The sequence below is a fragment of the Ranitomeya variabilis genome, chromosome 4 (genome assembly GCF_051348905.1).
Source record: "Ranitomeya variabilis isolate aRanVar5 chromosome 4, aRanVar5.hap1, whole genome shotgun sequence".
Classification (NCBI taxonomy): Eukaryota; Metazoa; Chordata; class Amphibia; order Anura; family Dendrobatidae; genus Ranitomeya; species Ranitomeya variabilis.
Genome location: NC_135235.1, coordinates 542,787,796 through 542,807,439, shown reverse-complemented (window position 1 = coordinate 542,807,439; position 19,644 = coordinate 542,787,796). Strand labels below are relative to the sequence as shown.

Sequence of the window (19,644 nt, the reverse complement as noted above, 5' to 3'; positions counted from 1 at the left end):
AGACATTTTTCCATTTCATTTTTTCTAATTAATTTAGAAATTGATTACTGCAACACAACTTAAAGTTAAGACGGGGTTAACAAAAGGTTGGAAAAGTAATTGGCACTAGTGAAAAACAGCTGTAGGGTCACTTTTTAACAAAGTCATATGACTGTATAAAACGTGCCTGTTAGAGAGGCAGAGTCTCTCAGAGGCAAAGATGGTCAGAGGTTCGCAAATATTTGGACAACTGCATGTAAACATTGTGGAACAATTTCAGAGAAATGTTCCTTAACCCCTTTACCCCCGAAGTTGGTTTGCACGTTAATAACCGTGCCAATTTTTACAATTCTGACCACTGCCACTTTATGAGGTAATAACTCTGCAACGCTTCAACGGATCCAGGTGATTCTGAGACTGATGTAAAGTAGACATGTCACGCATGTCTACTTTACATCACCACAATTTGGTAACCCAAATTTTTTTGGTTAGGAAGTTATAAGTGTTACGAGTTGACCAGCGATTTTTCATTTTTCCAGCAAAATTTACCGTTAATAACGTGCCAATTTTTACAATTCTGACCACTGCCACTTTATGAGGTAATAACTCTGCAACACTTCAACGGATCCAGGTGATTCTGAGACTGATGTAAAGTAGACATGTCACGCATGTCTACTTTACATCACCACAATTTGGTAACCAAAATTTTTTGGGTTAGGAAGTTATAAGTGTTACGAGTTGACCAGCGATTTTTCATTTTTCCAGCAAAATTTACAAAACCATTTTTTTAGGGACCACATCACATTGGAAGTCACTTCTATATGATAGAAGATACCCAAACCACAAAACCACATTCAAGAAGTTTATTAACCCCTAGCTGCTTCACAGGAATTTTTTGAAAAAAACAAAAACTTAAACTTTTTCACAAAAAATTGACTTCTGGTCCTTTTTTTTTTATTTTGACAAGGGTAACAGGAAAAAACGGACCCCAAAATTTGTTCAGTAATTACTCCTGAGCATGCCGATACCCCATATGAGGGATAAAACCATTGTTAGGGCGCACAGCAGAGCTCGGAAGGGAAGGAGCGACATTTGACTTTTTGAATGCATTATTTGCTGGAACAAACAATTGGCGGATGCCTTGATGCGCCTAAACAATGAAAATCCCCCAGAAATAACACCATTTTGGAGACTAGACCCCTCAGGAAACTGATCTAGATGTGTGGTGAGCACATTGAACCTTCAGGTGCTTCACAGAAGTTTATCCCCTTAGTGACGGAGCCAAATTTTTTTAAATCTGACCAGTGTCATTTTATGTGGTAATGTGAAGGAACAGATGATTGGCCTCGGGGAGACCAAAACATCCAACACCGCGGAGACACCATCACGTGTTTCTCAACGCAGTGATCCAGAACACTGCCCCCATCCCTTATGCTAGGCACTGCTCCTAATAGCCAGATTCCTACTCCACACTGATGAGGGGCAAACACCCCGAAACAGCTGTCTGTGGATGGATACCATGCTTCGCATAGGTGGTTTTCCTGTATTGGATGTTTTCCTTTATTGGATGCTGCCCTTCCCGTGGTTGTTCCTTCCCGGGGAAAGGTCTGGCTATTCACTGCTTGCATTGAGAAACATGTGATGGTGTCTCCGCAGCTATCCTACATGCATTTGCATATTTCCCATAAGGGATGGGGGCAGTGCTCTGGATCACTGCGTTGAGAAACACGTGATGGTGTCTCCGCGGTGTTGGATGTTTTGGTCTCCCCGAGGCCAATCATCTGTTCCTTCACAGCCTTTTACTAGGCACTGCTCCTAATAGCCAGATTCCTACTCCACACTGATGAGGGGCAAACACCCCGAAACAGCTGTCTGTGGATGGATACCATGCTTGGCATAGGTGGTTTTCCTGTATTGGATGTTTTCCTTTATTGGATGCTGCCCTTCCCGTGGTTGTTCCTTCCCGGGGAAAGGTCTGGCTATTCACTGCTTGCGTTGAGAAACACGTGATGGTGTCTCCGCAGCTATCCTACATGCATTTGCATATTTCCCATAAGGGATGGGGGCAGTGTTCTGGATCACTGCGTTGAGAAACACGTGATGGTGTCTCCGCGGTGTTGGATGTTTTGGTCTCCCCGAGGCCAATCATCTGTTCCTTCACAGCCTTTTACTAGGCACTGCTCCTAATAGCCAGATTCCTACTCCACACTGATGAGGGGCAAACACCCCGAAACAGCTGTCTGTGGATGGATACCATGCTTGGCATAGGTGGTTTTCCTGTATTGGATGTTTTCCTTTATTGGATGCTGCCCTTCCCGTGGTTGTTCCTTCCCGGGGAAAGGTCTGGCTATTCACTGCTTGCGTTGAGAAACACGTGATGGTGTCTCCGCAGCTATCCTACATGTATTTATGTGGTAATAACTCTGGAACGCTTCAACAAATCCCAGTGATGTTGAGACTGTTTTTTTGTGACACATTATACTTTATGATAATAGTAAGTTTAGGTTGATATGTTTTGTGCTTATTTATAAAAAATATCCAAATTTGATAAAAAAAAAGTTAAAAATTAGCAATTTTCTAATTTTGAATGATTATCCCTTTAAGACAGTCATACCACAGCAAAACATTAATAAATAACTTTTCCCTGATGTCTGCTTTACATCAGCACCGTTTGTAAAATGTTCTTTTATTTTGTTAGCATTTTAGGAGGTTTAAAAATGTAGCAGTAATTTTTTATTTTTTCTAGGAAATTTAAAAAATGTATTTTTTTAGGGACCTGTCCATGTTTGAAGTGCCTTTAAGGGTCCCACATATTGGGAAACCCCCAAAAGTTATACCATTTTAAAAACAGCATCCCCTGAAATATTGAAAACTGTAGTCATGTAGTTTATTAACCCTTCAGGTGATTTTCAGGAATTAATGCAAAGTGGTATGACAGAAATGAAAATATGTATTTTTACCACCTAAATGCCTCTAACTTCTGAATAGTTTACAACAGCAGGCAGATTGTAAGGCCGCTATTTGGTCATGAATTGCCATGACAAACATCAGGACCACACAATCGTGATCTGAGAGCACCAATTCGGATAAAGATGAAGTCCCCCACACTATTGACAGCAGCATCTAAGGGGTTAAAAAGATTTGGATGGTGCAAACACTGATCGTGGCTGATGCAGCAAGTTGTCAGCTATAGTGTGCAGCTGCTAGTTTGTCAACTGTATGGGGATGCTATTCTCTTATATCTCAGGTTAGTAAAAAAACGTTTTTGGCGATCATTAAGGAGTTAAAATGTTGAGCCGTAAAAATAAAAAAATCTAATTTTCCGCACATGTTTTTAGCACAAAATATTGCATTTTCTTACTGATAACAGGAGAAATTGTACCATACAATTTGTTGTGCAATTCCTCCCGAGTACGCCGATACCCCATATGTGGGAGAAAACTACTGTTTGGGAGCATGGCAGGGCTCGGAAGGGAAGGAGCGCCATTTGACTTTTTGAATGTAAAATTTCCTGGAATCACTAGCTGACGTCATATCCCATTTGGAGAGCCCCTGATGTGCCTAAACAGTGGAAACACCCCACAAGTGACCCCATTTTGGAAACTAGACCCCTCAAGGAACTTATCTAGATGTGTGGTGAGCACCTTGAACCCCAGGTGCTTGTCAGAAGTTTATAAAGTTGAGCCATGAAAATAATAAAATCACATTTCCTTCACAAAAATATTTTAGCCCCAAATTTTGCATTTTCATAAGGATAACAGGAGAAATTGCACCATACAGTTTGTTGTGCAATTTCTCCTGAGTACGCCGATACCCCATATGTGGGGGAATACTACTTTTGAGGCACCATATTGGAGTTCAGATTTTGCTGGAATGGTTTGAGGGTGCCATGTTACATTGGCAGAGTCCCTGAGGTAACAGAATCCCCCTATGTGTGAACTTATTTTACACACTACACTCCCCAATGAATTCATCTTCTGGTGCATTGATCATATTGGCACCACATGTGCCTCACAGAATTTTATACCACTGAGCGGTGAAGAAAGAATAAATTACATTTATGCCACTAAAATGTTGTTGTCATGCAGCGCTCGCCCCCGGCTTCTGCAGCTCGCCGGGTGCGCGCGCGCGGCGCATTCAGCTCTGCGCATGCGCACATCTGATTCCTCCGTCATCCTGGAGGACTGTAACCCAGAAGTAGCTCTCACGCTGGTATATAAGCTGCTTCCTGCTGCTCCTCTGTGCCTGATGATCATTTGTGTTTACAAGTGCTTCTGGTCACCTGTGGTCTCTGTGCGTTCCTAGCTTTCTGACCTTGGGACTCCTCCTTCCTCTGCAGTACCTGCCTGATTTTCCTGTGTTCCTGCTTTGTTCCTTCAGTTCCTGTTTCTCTGCGGTACCTGCCCGGCTCCTTTACCACACCTTGCTCCCGTCAGCCTCTGTGTCTCCATATTGTCTCGTCAGCCTCCGTGTCTCTGTAGTATTCCCATCTTCTCCCTCGTCTCAGCAGTTCCTTGCCATTCCCTCTGTTTCCTCCGCTGTTTCCTTCGGTCCCTGTGTTCCTGCAGTGTACCCTTCTTATCTCAGTCGACCCTCCAGCTTCCGTGGCGATAGTCCCTCACGGGCCTGCCCCTAACGCTCCCTGTATAGGGGGCGGTCCACCTGGTCAGCTCGTCCGAGAGGGGTTCGTCGTCACGGTCCAGTGGGTCCACTCTCCGTTGTCCCTGTTTGAATCTACTCTCTCAAATGGGACTGCACTCGGATGACATCTGAGTGCAGCCTGATTCTTACAGCATCACAGTATCATCAGGCCATGGACCCCGCTGGAGCTTCCGCTACTCAAAAAGACTTACTCTTTTTGCGTGAAAACCAGACTAGGATCATGTCGTTTTTAAAAAATATGGAGTCTTGCCTAGCGGCTTTACAGCCTTCTGATCCTGGTATTGCTCCGCAGTTGGTTGCCCTTCAGCTGGAGCTAGGTCTACAATGGGACACTCAGTCCCATATTTCAAATTTTTTGGCCTCTATTAATGAGCGGCTTCTCGCCCTCCAGAATGTGGCCTCTGTCTCCACTCCTGTCTCTGCGCCACAACCCTCGCCCCGACTTGCTAGACCTCCTCGGTATGGTGGGGATCCTAAAGCGTGCCGCGGCTTTCTTAATCAATGCCAGTTGCATTTTGAATTGTCTCCGCTACTTTATCCCACTGATCGAGCTAAGGTTGTTTTTATAGTATCCCATTTGGAGGGTGAGGCTTTGGCGTGGGTTAATCCCCTCTGGGAGCGTAATGATCCTTTGGTCTCCCAACTCAATCCGTTCCTGGATACCTTCCGCAAGGTTTTCGTCTGGTCTCTACCACAGAGTCCCTCTTTAACCTTAGCCAGGCTACTCTCTCCGTAGCTCAGTACGCCATCTGTTTCCGGACTCTGTCTTCAGACCTTGGGTGGAATAATGAGGCTTTGGTTGGAGCGTTTTGGCGTGGTTTGTCTTCACGGATTAAGGATGAGCTGGCAGGACGGGACACTCCCACCTCTTTGGATGATCTTATCTCCTTGGCCATACGCATTGATCTGCGCTTTCAGGAGCGCACTCGCGAGCTTGCCAGAGAAAAGAGACCTCTTCGCCAGACCACTATTGCTCGAGGGACTTCTTTTTCTCAAACAGCCCCGGTGGTTTCTTCATCTTCTCCTGAACCCATGCAGGTCGATCGCTTTGAGTCTTCCGAGCAGCGCCGCAAGGAGAGACTCGCACAAGGTCTCTGTTTTTACTGCGGTAGTGCCTCTCATCTCTTACGCGCCTGTCCTCAGAGGTCGGGAAACGCCTCCGCCTAGGACAGGTAAGAGAGGCCTTCCTAGGTGGTTATGACTCCTCTCCACCTCTGGTTTTGTCTGTTATTCTACATTTAGGTTCCTGTCACTTTTCTCTGGAGGCTTATGTTGATTCAGGAGCGGCTGGGAACTTTGTTCAGCTCGAGGTTGTTAACAGGCTTGGGATACCTGTTAGACCCTTGGAGACTCCTAGACAAATAGCTTCCGTCGATGGTCAGCCTTTGCGGGAGACCGTCAACTTAGTTACGGAGGAAGTTGAACTTCAGATTGGAGCTCTTCATCGTGAGAAACTGGCCTTTTATGTTTTACCTTCATTGTCTCATTCTTTCCTTTTGGGTCTTCCTTGGCTGAGAGATCACGAACCCACTCTGGACTGGCGCTCTGGAGATGTTCTACGGTGGGGACAGTCTTGTCTGAACAGGTGCCTGCTTCCTGCCAAGCCTGCGTCCTCCTTTCGGTCTGCTTCGGAATCCACGGGAATTCCTCCAGCCTATTGCGCCTTCTCGGATGTCTTTAACAAGAAGGAGGCGGAGATCTTGCCACCGCACCGCTCTTATGACTGCCCGATAGACCTTGTTCCTGGTTCTACTCCACCTCGAGGACGTATTTACCCATTGTCTCCTACTGAAACTCAAGCCATGTCCGAATATATCCAAGAGAATCTGGCCAGAGGCTTCATTCGAAAGTCTTCCTCACCTGCAGGAGCTGGGTTCTTCTTCGTCAAGAAGAAGGACGGTTCTCTTCGCCCATGTATAGACTATCGGGGTCTCAACACTATCACGATCAAGAACAAGTACCCACTTCCTCTCATACCAGAACTCTTTGATCGTCTACGTGGAGCACGAATCTTTACCAAATTGGATCTCAGAGGAGCTTATAATTTGGTCCGTATCCATTCCGGTGACGAGTGGAAGACTGCGTTTAATACCAGAGATGGTCATTATGAATATTTGGTTATGCCATTCGGTTTATGCAACGCACCCCCGCAGTCTTCCAGGAGTTTGTAAATCATGTTTTTCGGGATCTACTTAACACCTGTGTTGTAGTGTACTTGGACGATATCCTTGTGTTCTCTCCAGATCTGTCTACTCACAGAAGAGATGTACGACAAGTACTTCAGCGTTTGAGAGAGAATCGGCTGTACGCAAAACTGGAAAAATGTGTCTTCGAACAGTCATCTCTTCCCTTCTTGGGTTTCATCATTTCCGACGCTGGTTTGTGTATGGATCCAGGAAAAGTTTCTGCCGTGCTCAACTGGCCACGTCCTCTTGGAGTGAAAGCAATTCAGCGATTTCTTGGATTTGCTAACTACTATCGGCAGTTTATCCCTCACTTTTCCTCTCTTTCTGCTCCAATCTCCTCCATGATTCGGAAGGGTGCCAATCCTCATCTATGGTCGTCTGAGGCCGAAGAGGCTTTCCGGTCCATCAAGCAGGCCTTCGCCTCCGCTCCTATTCTTCATCGTCCTGTGGCCAATAAACCCTTCATCCTTGAAGTAGATGCTTCTGCAATTGGAGCTGGAGCTGTGCTCTCGCAGAAATCCTCTTCTGGTCGTCTTGTGCCCTGTGGTTTTTTCTCTAAGATCTTCTCCTCTGAAAAGAATTATTCTATCGGTGATAAAGAACTTTTGGCAATCAGGTTGGCATTGGAGGAGTGGCGGTACCTCTTGGAGGGGGCTTTACATCGTTTTGTAATTTACACAGATCACAAGAATCTGGCATATATCCGCTCTGCGCAAAGACTAAATCCTCGGCAGGCCAGGTGGGCCTTGTTTTTCGCCAGGTTTGACTTCGAACTTCGTTTCCTGCCTGGAGATAAAAACTCCAGAGCCGACGCTCTGTCTAGGTCATTCCAGGCGGTGGATATGGAGGAAGAACCTGCGCATATCATCGATCCTGCAAGAGTCATCACAGTTGCTCCTCTCTCTCTTTCCTCGTTGCCTCCGGGTAAGATCTTAGTTGCTGAAGAGAACAGAGAACGCGTCTTACTTTGGGGTCATGCCTCCAAATTAGCTGGACATGTTGGTCTCAAAAAAACCCTCCGTCTGATCTCTCGCTATTACTGGTGGCCTACGTTGTCCAAGGACGTCCAAAGTTTTGTCGCCTCTTGTCCCTCCTGTGCCAAGAATAAAATTCCTAGGCAACTACCTTCCGGGCTTTTGCATCCTTTACCTGTACCCTCCACTCCGTGGCAACATTTATCAATGGACTTCATCACTGACCTGCCTTCTTCATCTGGTTGTACCGTTATCTTCGTGGTCATGGATCGTTTCTCCAAGATGGCTCATTTCATTGCACTACCTGGTTTGTCTTCTGCTCCCGAATTGGCAAAGATTTTTGTTCACCATATTTTTCGTCTTCATGGTCTTCCTTTACATATTGTTTCTGACCGAGGTGTTCAATTCACCGCCCGCTTCTGGAAATCCCTCTGCAAATCTATGAACATTTCGCTTGACTTTTCTTCGGCCTACCATCCGCAGTCCAATGGCCAGGTGGAACGTACTAATCAGACCTTGGTAACTTATCTCCGTCATTTTTCCAATTCCCATCAGAATGATTGGTCTGACTTGCTGCCATGGGCTGAGTTTTCTTACAATAACCATTCCAGCGAAGCTACTAACAAATCTCCATTTTTTATCGTCTACGGTCAACATCCTGGCCTTCCTCTTCCGGTTCCTCCTGTCTCTACTGTACCAGCGGCTGATCTTCTGTCTAGAGAGTTCTCCAGGGTCTGGCAGGAGACCAAGTCTGCCCTTGAGTTGGCTCAAGTCAGGATGAAGAGACATGCGGACAAAAGACGCCTCGATTCTCCTATATTCCATCCTGGGGACAAGGTTTGGGTTTCTTCTAAATTTATCCGTCTCAAAATTCCTTCACATAAGCTGGGTCCTCGCTATATCGGTCCATTCGAAGTTTTGTCTCGTATTAATGACGTTTCTTACAAACTTAAGTTGCCTGCCTCTCTGCGTATTTCTAATTCCTTTCATGTGTCTCTCCTTAAACCCGTAGTTTTTAATCAGTTTCATTCTTCTAACCTTTGTTCTCCTTCGCCAGTTTCCGAGGATGATGTCTTTGAAGTTAGGGACATTTTAGCCATGAAAAAACTTAGAGGGAGAACTTTGTTTTTGGTTGACTGTAAAGGTTTTGGTCCTGAGGAGAGGTCCTGGGAGCCTCGTGAGAACATTCAGGCCCCTCGCATTTTGTCCCGGTTTCTTTTAAGTCTTAAAAAGGAGGGGCGTAAAGACGGGGGTACTGTCATGCAGCGCTCGCCCCCGGCTTCTGCAGCTCGCCGGGTGCGCGTGCGCACATCTGATTCCTCCGTCATCCTGGAGGACTGTAACCCGGAAGTAGCTCTCACGCTGGTATATAAGCTGCTTCCTGCTGCTCCTCTGTGCCTGATGATCATTTGTGTTTACAAGTGCTTCTGGTCACCTGTGGTCTCTGTGCGTTCCTAGCTTTCTGACCTTGGGACTCCTCCTTCCTCTGCAGTACCTGCCTGATTTTCCTGTGTTCCTGCTTTGTTCCTTCAGTTCCTGTTTCTCTGCGGTACCTGCTCGGCTCCTTTACCACACCTTGCTCCCGTCAGCCTCTGTGTCTCCATATTGTCTCGTCAGCCTCCGTGTCTCTGTAGTATTCCCATCTTCTCCCTCGTCTCAGCAGTTCCTTGCCATTCCCTCTGTTTCCTCCGCTGTTTCCTTCGGTCCCTGTGTTCCTGCAGTGTACCCTTCTTATCTCAGTCGACCCTCCAGCTTCCGTGGCGATAGTCCCTCACGGGCCTGCCCCTAACGCTCCCTGTATAGGGGGCGGTCCACCTGGTCAGCTCGTCCGAGAGGGGTTCGTCGTCACGGTCCAGTGGGTCCACTCTCCGTTGTCCCTGTTTGAATCTACTCTCTCAAATGGGACTGCACTCGGATGACATCTGAGTGCAGCCTGATTCTTACAGCATCACAGTTGTTTTAGCCCCAAGTTTTTAATTTTTCTAAAGGCCAATAGGATTTTTTTTTCACAACAAACTGAGGTCAATTTTTTTCTTCACAAGACTAGGAAAGGTTGTTATCCACTGGAAGTAAATGATGGTTCCTACTGAATGAATGCAAGCAGAGATCTTGAAATAGATGAGGAATTGTTACTGAAATACCCCTTTGATGAGGGTCTGTCTGAGATCTGGACATGTCTGGTTTAGTAAATAATTGTATTTTTGCTAATATAACAATTTTGGAGCAGCTTTTCTTATAATTCTGTGTTGAGCTGTTATTGTGAATGCAGTAACGACTAGATCTCAGTGGTAGGTGTCTGTCCATTGACAGCCTGACACCGTCCAAGCAGTGCTGACAGTTTCGGACTGTGACGACACACTTTTTATCAAGGAGAATGGTACCTGGCTGCTGGACGGGAGGCGTGTGAACCCCTTACCTTTCAGGATCCCCGGAGCGTTGTCACTATTGCAATGTGACGCACAGATGACGTAAGATAAGAGATTGGCGAGTCACCCATCCAGCTAATGGACGAGAGTCCCGCCAATTGATCTTCCCATCTCTAGTTAGCAGTGGTAAAAGATGCTCTTTAAGAGCTCACAGGTACAGGTGACAAATGAGTCTACATGGTACCTCCATATGTTTACGATTTCATAAGGGATGAGATATTACAGAGATTGGTCACAACAGAAAAGTCTGCAGTAACACTGTGACTGAAGACAGCTGAATCATAACAGTCTGCAATGTGCACACTGACGATTCCCAGGTGTTTCCAAAGTGAGTTGGTGGTCATGTGACTATGCAATTTGCATGCTTGTGGTCAAGTGCCCACTAGACGGCTGCGCTTCTCGCAATTCTCCTTTAGAGAAGCCAGGTGAGGCTAGTCGGCATGTGATTACAAGTATGCAAATCGCACACAGTTGTGTGAAAAAGTGTTTGCCCCCTTCCTGATTTCTTATTGTTTTGCATCTTTGTCACACTTAACACCACTAAACAGAGGCCAGATAGAGTTCAGAGTAACTCTGCTGCCTCATTATAGTGAATGGATCCCTTTGGGTGTTTCATCTGAATCACGTCACTGAGAGATTTAGGTGGAAACCCAAAGTAAGTGCTCAGCATAGAGCGCAGGATAAATGTGATCCCAAACTTTATGTAAAATGTTCCCAATAAAAGCTTCAACTCAATCCACAAAAAAGCAAGTCCCCACTCAGGTCTGTCATCTGTTAACGGAAATATAGGGGGCTTTCACGTTACTGGTAGTACAAAGGCTCTGGAAAAGCTAAATGGCTCCTCACCCTCCAAAAGAAATTCAGCAAATTCTCTGCTCTCTTATACTCTTCAACTGCTTGTTAAAATCTGCAGCTGTTCTACAAGTAGTAACACTTTTCTCTTATTTACAGCTCATTGCCTACAACACCGAGCACCACTGCAGTCTAGCTTGGCCAGAATTGGGGGCTTACAGTGCTCTCCAGACCCAGACATCCTCACAGCTTCAAAACCGTGCTTATAAGCTCAATGAAAAAGAGCTTGTAAGCACGGCACATGTTTTGTTGTCTAGCAGAGATGGTCGTTCTCCGAAGCAACGAGCTGTAACCAAAATAAAAGTGTTAATATCTCAAGAAGGGCTGAAAGTTTTAATAAGCAGTAAAGTGCAAAATTGCTTGCGCTTACAAGCTCTATCCGACAATACCCATTTGTGAACATAGGAATAACCTTTTAAATAAATAATGTCAGTCATTTTTTTAAACCTCACATCAAATCAGACACCCACAGAGTTTCCTGCAAGTCTGAGCACATTTTTATTTATACAAGGACAAACAGGACATATTACAAAATACTCAGATGAAAATTCATACCCACAGCATGTGAGGGAGACATAGAGACACACAAAAAGGGGAGTTCACAGTGGACCAGTCTTTCATGGAGTCCACCCAGAGCCCCCAACTCTGCACGTAATACTGCCGAACAACATGTGAGGTTTTCTTTATTAATTTAGAAAAAAATATATATATTTATTTACACGACAAATTACGAGACAGTTGCACAAGTCCACTGCGTGTGATGGTGAGAAGAGTCAAAGCCTTAAGACATCATTTTTTTTTTTTTTAAAGGTACATCCACCCGCAACTGATCCCATCCCCCCACCCTCCATTTCAAAAAGTTCTGGCCTCAGTAAGAACAAGTACGCTGTAAACAATGTCCATGACCCAATCTCTTATTTAATATGTTGAGAATCTATAAATGGTGCATTCATTCGATTGTACATGGATCAGAACAGGGCCTTAAAGGGGATGTTCAGTATAAAAAAAACATGGCTGCTTTCTTTCAGAAAGACCATAGGTTGGATTTAGTATTAAAGCTAATCTTTACTTCAGTGGGGCTTGGTTACAATTCCAGACACAGTCCATGGTCAGGGGTGGCGCTGTTTCTGAAAGAAAGCAGCCACGATTTTCTAATCCTGAATTACCCTCTTAAATGTTAATGATGGTGCCTAAAGGAAACAATTAAATCATTAATTTAATTTGGTAATCTGCACTGCAAAAAAACAAGAGCTGGAATTAATTTTCAATGCGCAATACCAACAGATTTTGTCTGTTTTATACGCGAGGCACAAAATGTTTCTGTATGATGGATGACAGCTTCATGGAAGAGGCCTCAGATTGAGCCATCTAGGAAATAAAGTGCTTGATTTAGTCCCAACCAGAACAGAACACAGCCTAAACTACTATGTAGAGCCAGTATTCACCTGACACCTACACTCCTAATATTTCCTGTGCCCTAAAAAGAAAAGCTGGTGGGTGCAATTGCACCACTGAACCATCCACACTCACCTTCCGTTGAGGGATATATGAAATCCTGTCGCCCTTTGGTAACTGGCCCCACTGCTCGGGCCATGAAGGTGTAGCACCTCGGTCAGTAGGCCAAAGGACGTACACTGTGTAACATACAATGCCCATTATTACAGCTGGGGGGGATTAAGTGGGTAGACTATCACTCACTATCTTATAAGTATAAAATGTGCACAGATTTATTAAATTGTCCATAAAATAAAATTATTTCAAAGGGAGGGATAGAAATTTGTGGCACTTAGTGGCACATGACTTCCATATAAATCATTGAGTCCCTGCTGCACCACAGACAAAATGCACGTCATTAATGGTATATAATACGGTATACAAGAACAAGTGGAGCTTCACATTTGGGGATGTTCAAGGTCACATTACAAAATATCCTGCTGCCTGGTTTGTGCAATGTGAAGTCAAAAACCGCGCTCATGGTAAAGAGCCTCTAATAAATTACTGAACGGGGTGTGGGAGGGGAGTGTACACGAATGTTACAGAATTAGCAGCAGTTAATGTACAAAAAATGTAATACTTTGTATAAATGTTGTGTTGTATTTGTTGCTACTGTTATAATTACATTTTATGTCATGCCTTGAAGGTTTGTGGCACAGTGACCCACCAGCTGACTAACACAAGGCAATGAGGGCAAACATACAATGTCTAAGTGTATTACATGGCTGTGTTACATCTTCAGATCAGAAGAAGCTCTTTGCAGGGGCTTCTCAGTCTAATCGAGGTCCACTTATGGGGACACCGCATCTTTAAGTATATCGATAGGGGCTGTCCTGTCTCTCGACACACAGGTAGTACATAAACTAATAAACTACACTTTTAACTATTTATTTTACCATTTTTTTGTCTGAGCATACAATTTCTTGTGCCATCCTCTCATATGACCCAGTACAGAGAATCCTGCTACTAGTCGCGCTAAGAAAGTGGTCACCAAGACAGGAAATAAGGTGGTTGCTAGGCAACACTGATGGAAAAAAATAAATAAAGTAATAATAGTGTGTATATAGTTAATGCAGTGGAGATTGAATTCAATGTTGGCCCTCTCGGCAAAATGGCAGCCTTAGCGCTGTACATAATTACTGAAACAATAGTATTTCCATCCGAAAAATAGATCTCAACATATTAAAAAGTAAACCTGGGTTACCCATACAATTGTGTAGTGTGAAGCCTTTAAATACAAACCCAAAAATTGTAATCAGAGCCTGGCATCTGCAAAGTCTTCTCGTGTCTCTATACCTGAAGGCTACGTCGTTGTTATAGGGGGGCTGACTTGCATAGCAGTCAAAAAGTTTTATTATTAACATAATATATGAATGTGGGGGAGGGGGGTTGTGAAACTACAGAGAAAAGCAATAAATAACTCAAATGTTTACAAACCTTCAATAGACGCAATTTTTTTCAATTTGGTCCTTGGCAGGAGACGCCTCTCCGGTCTAGCGGTATGAGCTGTGTGTATATGTTCATATTAGCGCAAACGCACCTACACTGTTACGTTGTCTACCCCGGCACAGATACATGGCAAATGGTAAAATGCCCATATACACACACACACATACATGTAGAGGGGCACTTGGCATTGTTCTGATGCCCTGTAGGGATTGGCGTCAAATGGGCAGTTTTATCATTACAGAGGAATTAAAGTGGTTCTCCGGACACCATTAAATAGCTTGCCCCATTGGGTTATTTTTTGATGACCCCTTCCAAGAAATGAGCAGAAGCATAGCATCCTGCTCCGGTGTAATGCCAGCACTAACTGAGAACAATGGATATCATCCAGCTAATATTAGGGCTCAAAAATCGCACCCTCACATTCAGCTTTGGAAGGTGTTATCCAAAGCAGTCAATCCCTTTATGGATGAAGATTTTAAAGGATTATTCCCATCTTAGGAAGCTATCACTTATGCTTAGGTGATAACTTGTTAGGGTTCCCACTGATCACAAGAATCGGGCTCTGATGAAGTGCCAAATGCCTTAGGCTGGGTTTCCATAGCGTTGTCTCCCACGGTACGTTCAAACCACCTCAAAATGGGATTTAAAACGGCCGAGGGGACCATTGACTATAATGATGCAGACCGAGTGACAGTGTGCTTTGTCATGCATCATTTTCGGTGGTATACACCTAGTTGCGGTGGGCAACAAGATGTGGTCAACTACATTTTGGTGGCCTCCTCCAATAGGCAGACACCGTGACTCAATGTGCATCAATACAGTCAATGGCCTCATCTACACATGCTCCAGAATCCTGTTTTGAGAGAGGTTCAAATGTAAGCCCTGACGAAGCCACTGACCTTAGGAACAAAGCTATGTGAACCTGGCTTTACTCGTCTACCTTTGGTTGCTCCATAGACAACTGGAGCAGTGGTGCGCATGGGCGTCAATTGCTTAATTCAAACTGGGAACTTCAGAGCCTCATATTTTGGAACGGTAGAGGTCTTGGCAATGGAAACCGAAACCCTGGTGTCCAAAAGATCTTTTGGCTTGGTGCTAACTTTCTAAGATGGGAGTAACCCTTTGATTCTTGTCCACAGATTTACATTAAGATATACAGTATAGTTCGGCCATATGCCAATCAGGTTTGGCACATACAATCAGTGGTGGCAGACATTTTGCAAGATAGCATCTCAATTTAAGCTGCAGGGCACCTTAAGACGATATCCCATAATGGAGTTTTTATCCAGTCCCACAAACAATCTGATTAGACTCCCATTGGTGATCACGAATGGCTCATCCCCCAAATAAGTGGGGCTTCCAGATGCTGGAGACCACCAGATCAGACTTTTATGACATGTAATATTGTGGGAGAACCGTTTTAAGAAGACGTTTAAAAGGATATTGTCCACAAACACAGGTGAGTAGTCAGAAATGAACGTGGTAGCCTCTTCTCAGGCCTTGTCAGTCCCAAGCCCCACACACACACAGAAAAAAAAAAGCACTCCTTATCGGCTCTGTTCACAATAGTGCTGCTCCTGATCTTGTAGGAACCATGACAGTTCTGTCAAATCTATTTTGTTGTGGATCCCAACAAATCATGATGGGACCTATTACCTTTCAATGGGTCCTTCAGGTTTCTTTCTTTTTTTTTTTTGTCTTTGCCTGATGAAGGAGAACCCAATACCATATTAAGGCCAAAAGGGCCATTTACGCCACTGTCTTTGGGTTTCCATCAGGGGTTATGGTTTATTTGATAACAGCCAACATTACCGTTTTTTACGGATTCTGAAACCCTGAATGACCCCATTGATAGGAACCATCAAAATTAGTTGGTACCTATCGAAAACATTTGTTTTACCTCTCATGGCTCCTACCAATGGAAGCCATGACACTAACGAGAACAGAGCCCATCTAATATCCATCTTAACTGATTTGTCCACTCCATAATACACTAGTGTTATTAGTACATGATTTATACAGAGCATGGCAATGGCTAAAACATGGTCTGCATGTACAAAATGAGCCTTATTAAGGTAACCTAGTGCAGAGGAGATGTTTCCTATAGCAACCAATCAGATTCCAGCTTACATTTTCCCAGTACAGGTTAGAAAATAAAAGATAAGATATGATTAGTTGCTATTGGCAACAAGGCAGGGTTCTCTCTGGCCTGTTTGTCTACATGAAGCCTAAAAGGCCTCCAGACTTATGTAGTTTCTAATAAATGTATACCTTTATATTAAAGATTAGAAATACCTGTGTTTAAGCAGCAATACCCCAAAAAAACCCTGAGCCGGCTTTAAACTTGTGCTAATAAAAAAAAATAATACAAAAAATAATGGTACTATTACAAATAGAGGTCTAGGAAAAACAGTATTTTTGGGAGGAAGGGAGATATACAAATCACACTAAATTTAACTATGGATCAATAAAGTGCATATGTTGCCTGACCCTACTGGAAGTAACCATGTAACCATTCTGTGAGGTGAACAATATTCTTTGTGTTACTTCCATAGCTCCTAGTCCATTGGATGGATCACAAGATGGCTGCATGGATGGGCACACTCTGATATTTGTGGCACAATTAAAAGGACCCTATGCGTGAATTGTGGTGTACGAGGCACAGATCAATGAGACATTAGGCAGTAGCATGTAGTGTTAACGGGAGACCAGACTCAGCATGGCGTGTAAGCTAAAGTGAGGGTCCCCGAGGACAGGGAGGGTGGGTGTGCTAGTCTTGCCCGCTGGGACACATGACATTTGACCCATTGAGTTTTCTTGTGTTTTTGTTTTTTTTCTTTCTTGTTAATTTTTTTTTTTTGTCTGTTTCTTGGTTTTAATAGAAAAAATAAACCGATCACCATAACAAAAACTAAGAAAGGAAAATAAAAAAAGGATTGTGGTGTGTGGACTCCCCAGGAAGGGGAAATCAGGCCGTTGGTTCATCCTCCATGGGCTCTTCCAATGGTCTGAAAGGACACAGAGGCTGAATTAGTACTTGCCAAGCTGTAGACATTGACTGATTAATAACATTACTTCTTACAGTCGTTGTACAGAATTAGAAAAACGTGGACGCTTTACTTAAAAAAAAAAAAAGTCACACCCTTACACAGGGATCCAAGGGGTAACGTTTCTCCTTGTGAGACTGACATGCCACACTAGAGTTCTAGTCCTCTTCCTCTCGGAAGAGACAATTTACCTATACACAGGCTGACGCTGTGGTGCCAATTTCTATTTCTGTACAACCCTTTTAACATCTGACCCTTAAAGGAATTGTCTAGTCTCGGTAGAAAAGTGAGTAGTCACTCAATGTCACTGCATATCACCATATTGTGGCAGTGTGCGATGCGCATACTGTCACAGACCCTTGGCGGGTACCCCTGTGCTTTTCTTAATTGTCTTCTATTGAGAAGACCTGGGGGAGACTAGTCAGCACGTGACCACAAGTATGTACATTGCATGTACAAAGTCACATGACTGCCCACCTGCAAAGGGTATAAAAGGTAATCCTGACAGTGGGTGCATTACACGCTGCCATACTCCGGCAGTCTGCAGTCACATAGAATGACTGCAGACTTTTCTTCATAATTTGTTGGTGTTTTTTCAAAATAAAAAACCACTTGTTTGGCTAAAAACTCTGAAGATACCTTTTTGAGTGCGACTGTTTATGCTCGGGACTTTTCTTCAGAGACCGAATAACTCATTAAAAAATATTTTTGCGTAATAAATGACACTGTGGTTTTTACCTGGAGACACAGTCTGTATTAGTTTGCTCTGTATCTACGGATAATGATGCCAATGCGCTAACGGTTTCTGCATCTTCCACCTCACCTCGTTGTGCTTCCAGGAAGGAGTGGCTAAGAGCAATGTTTTTTAAGGAGCTCCAGTGCTTGCCTATTGAAAATAAAAATATATATGTTTTTTTTTTGCCCTGCAATTCGCCCATTATATTTCATTCCAACGGTTTAATGATGGATCATTTAGGCCATAAAAGAGAATCTGTCACCAGGTCAAAGGTGGCCAGATTCTGCTCATATTTTATTCACACTGCTTCCCTAAGTAGTTTATTTTTTTTTTTAAATCCGCCACAGGGTTCCAGAGATATGAGCCTAACTTCTATGGTCTGTACCAAAGGAGTTGCTCACAGTTAACACGCAGAGCAGTTTAAAAAAAAGATTCAAAGCAAAAAAACTTTGATGTACAAAATATTGTATAATATAAAAAGACAATAAAATAAACTACGGTATATATAACTACTATAACCGCAATCATAAAGGCCCAAACTATAGAATTAACACATTATTTATTAATTTATCAACCATCATAAAAGCCATTAAAAACAGAGTAATATATGGTTACAATTCCCCTCTTTAAGAAAAAAGAATAGACATTAAAAGATTATATAATGCAAACTAAATACATTATGACATAGAATTCCTAGACCTAATAAAATCCACATCAAAATGACAGTGTACAGTATTCCTCCCTAAAAGTTTCAGATCAGTCATCGTCCACCTGGCCTCACTGATCAGTGTACCTCCTCCCTGCTGCTGCTGAAATCTCACCCTGCTCAGTATAAGCTATGGCAGACGTTCACGTGTGAGCAGAGAATGTATGCACTTGGACTCATGTGCTATTTCCTTTCTACAGCTGGACTCTTAATATCCTTATCATAATATCAGGAATATACAGCCATTAAGAGATTGATTTTCATCGTTCGTACTCCAGCTGCATCGGGTCTAAGATATCTATATAATAATGTGTGCAGTTTTTATCACAGCTGCCCTCCCAGTGAAACTTTTAAATTCAGCGCCCTTCAAACCCTTTGACCTATATGTATGTCAGAATGTAGAATTACTTCCAACTTATACCATTTATGTACGTAAATTTGCATGAAGGAGTTACTAAGGAGATTCACTCTTATCTTTCCATAGTAATGCAAAACAATGCTTATTAACTGCTACATTATACATGTCCAGCAGAAGTGTTGCATTGCTATATGGAGCGGGCTCAGACACTGAGCCTGCTCAATACTGCATGGGTGCCAGTTGCATTATACAGTCGGAACCTGAATTGGAGGTTAGGAAACGGTAGTCACTTCCAAATGGTGCCCTCCACCATTACTTAATTGAGGAATGCGATGGGTTGTCATGGCTAATGGGGACCTACCAAAGACCCCGTCTCTGCTAAGTTATTATTTCTATGAAGCCCAGCCTTTTTCTAGGCTTCATATGAAAAAAGAAATAAAAAAAAACAAAACTATATATATATATATATATATATATATATATATATATATATATATATATATATATATACACAGTACAGACCGAAAGTTTGGACACACCCTCTCATTTAATGATTTTTCTGTATTTTCATGACTATGAAAATTGTAAATTCACACTAAAGGCATCAAAACTATGAATTAACACATGTGGAATTATATACTTAACAAAAAAGTGTGAAACCACTAAAAATATGTCTTATATTCTAGGTTCTTCAAAGTAGCCACCTTTTGCTTTGATGACTGCTTTGCACACTCTTGCCATTCTCTTGATGAGCTTCAAGACGTAGTCACTGGGA

At 43.3% G+C, this 19,644-nt stretch overlaps 1 protein-coding gene across 9 annotated transcripts in view; it reads right to left on the bottom strand.

Annotated features, from left to right (window-relative positions):
- Nucleotides 1-15,702: 15,702 nt before the first annotated feature.
- HDAC5 (histone deacetylase 5) overlaps nt 15,703-19,644 on the bottom strand; it is a 99,538-nt gene continuing 95,596 nt past the window's right edge. For all 9 annotated transcript variants that reach the window (XM_077252533.1, XM_077252528.1, XM_077252532.1 and 6 more), the window contains 2 exons: nt 17,808-17,955; nt 15,703-17,030 (listed from right to left, as the gene is read on the bottom strand). In XM_077252533.1, the coding sequence (XP_077108648.1) occupies nt 16,991-17,030; nt 17,808-17,955 (188 nt within the window). In that variant the 3' untranslated portion in view covers nt 15,703-16,990. The remainder of the gene's footprint in view (nt 17,031-17,807; nt 17,956-19,644) is intronic.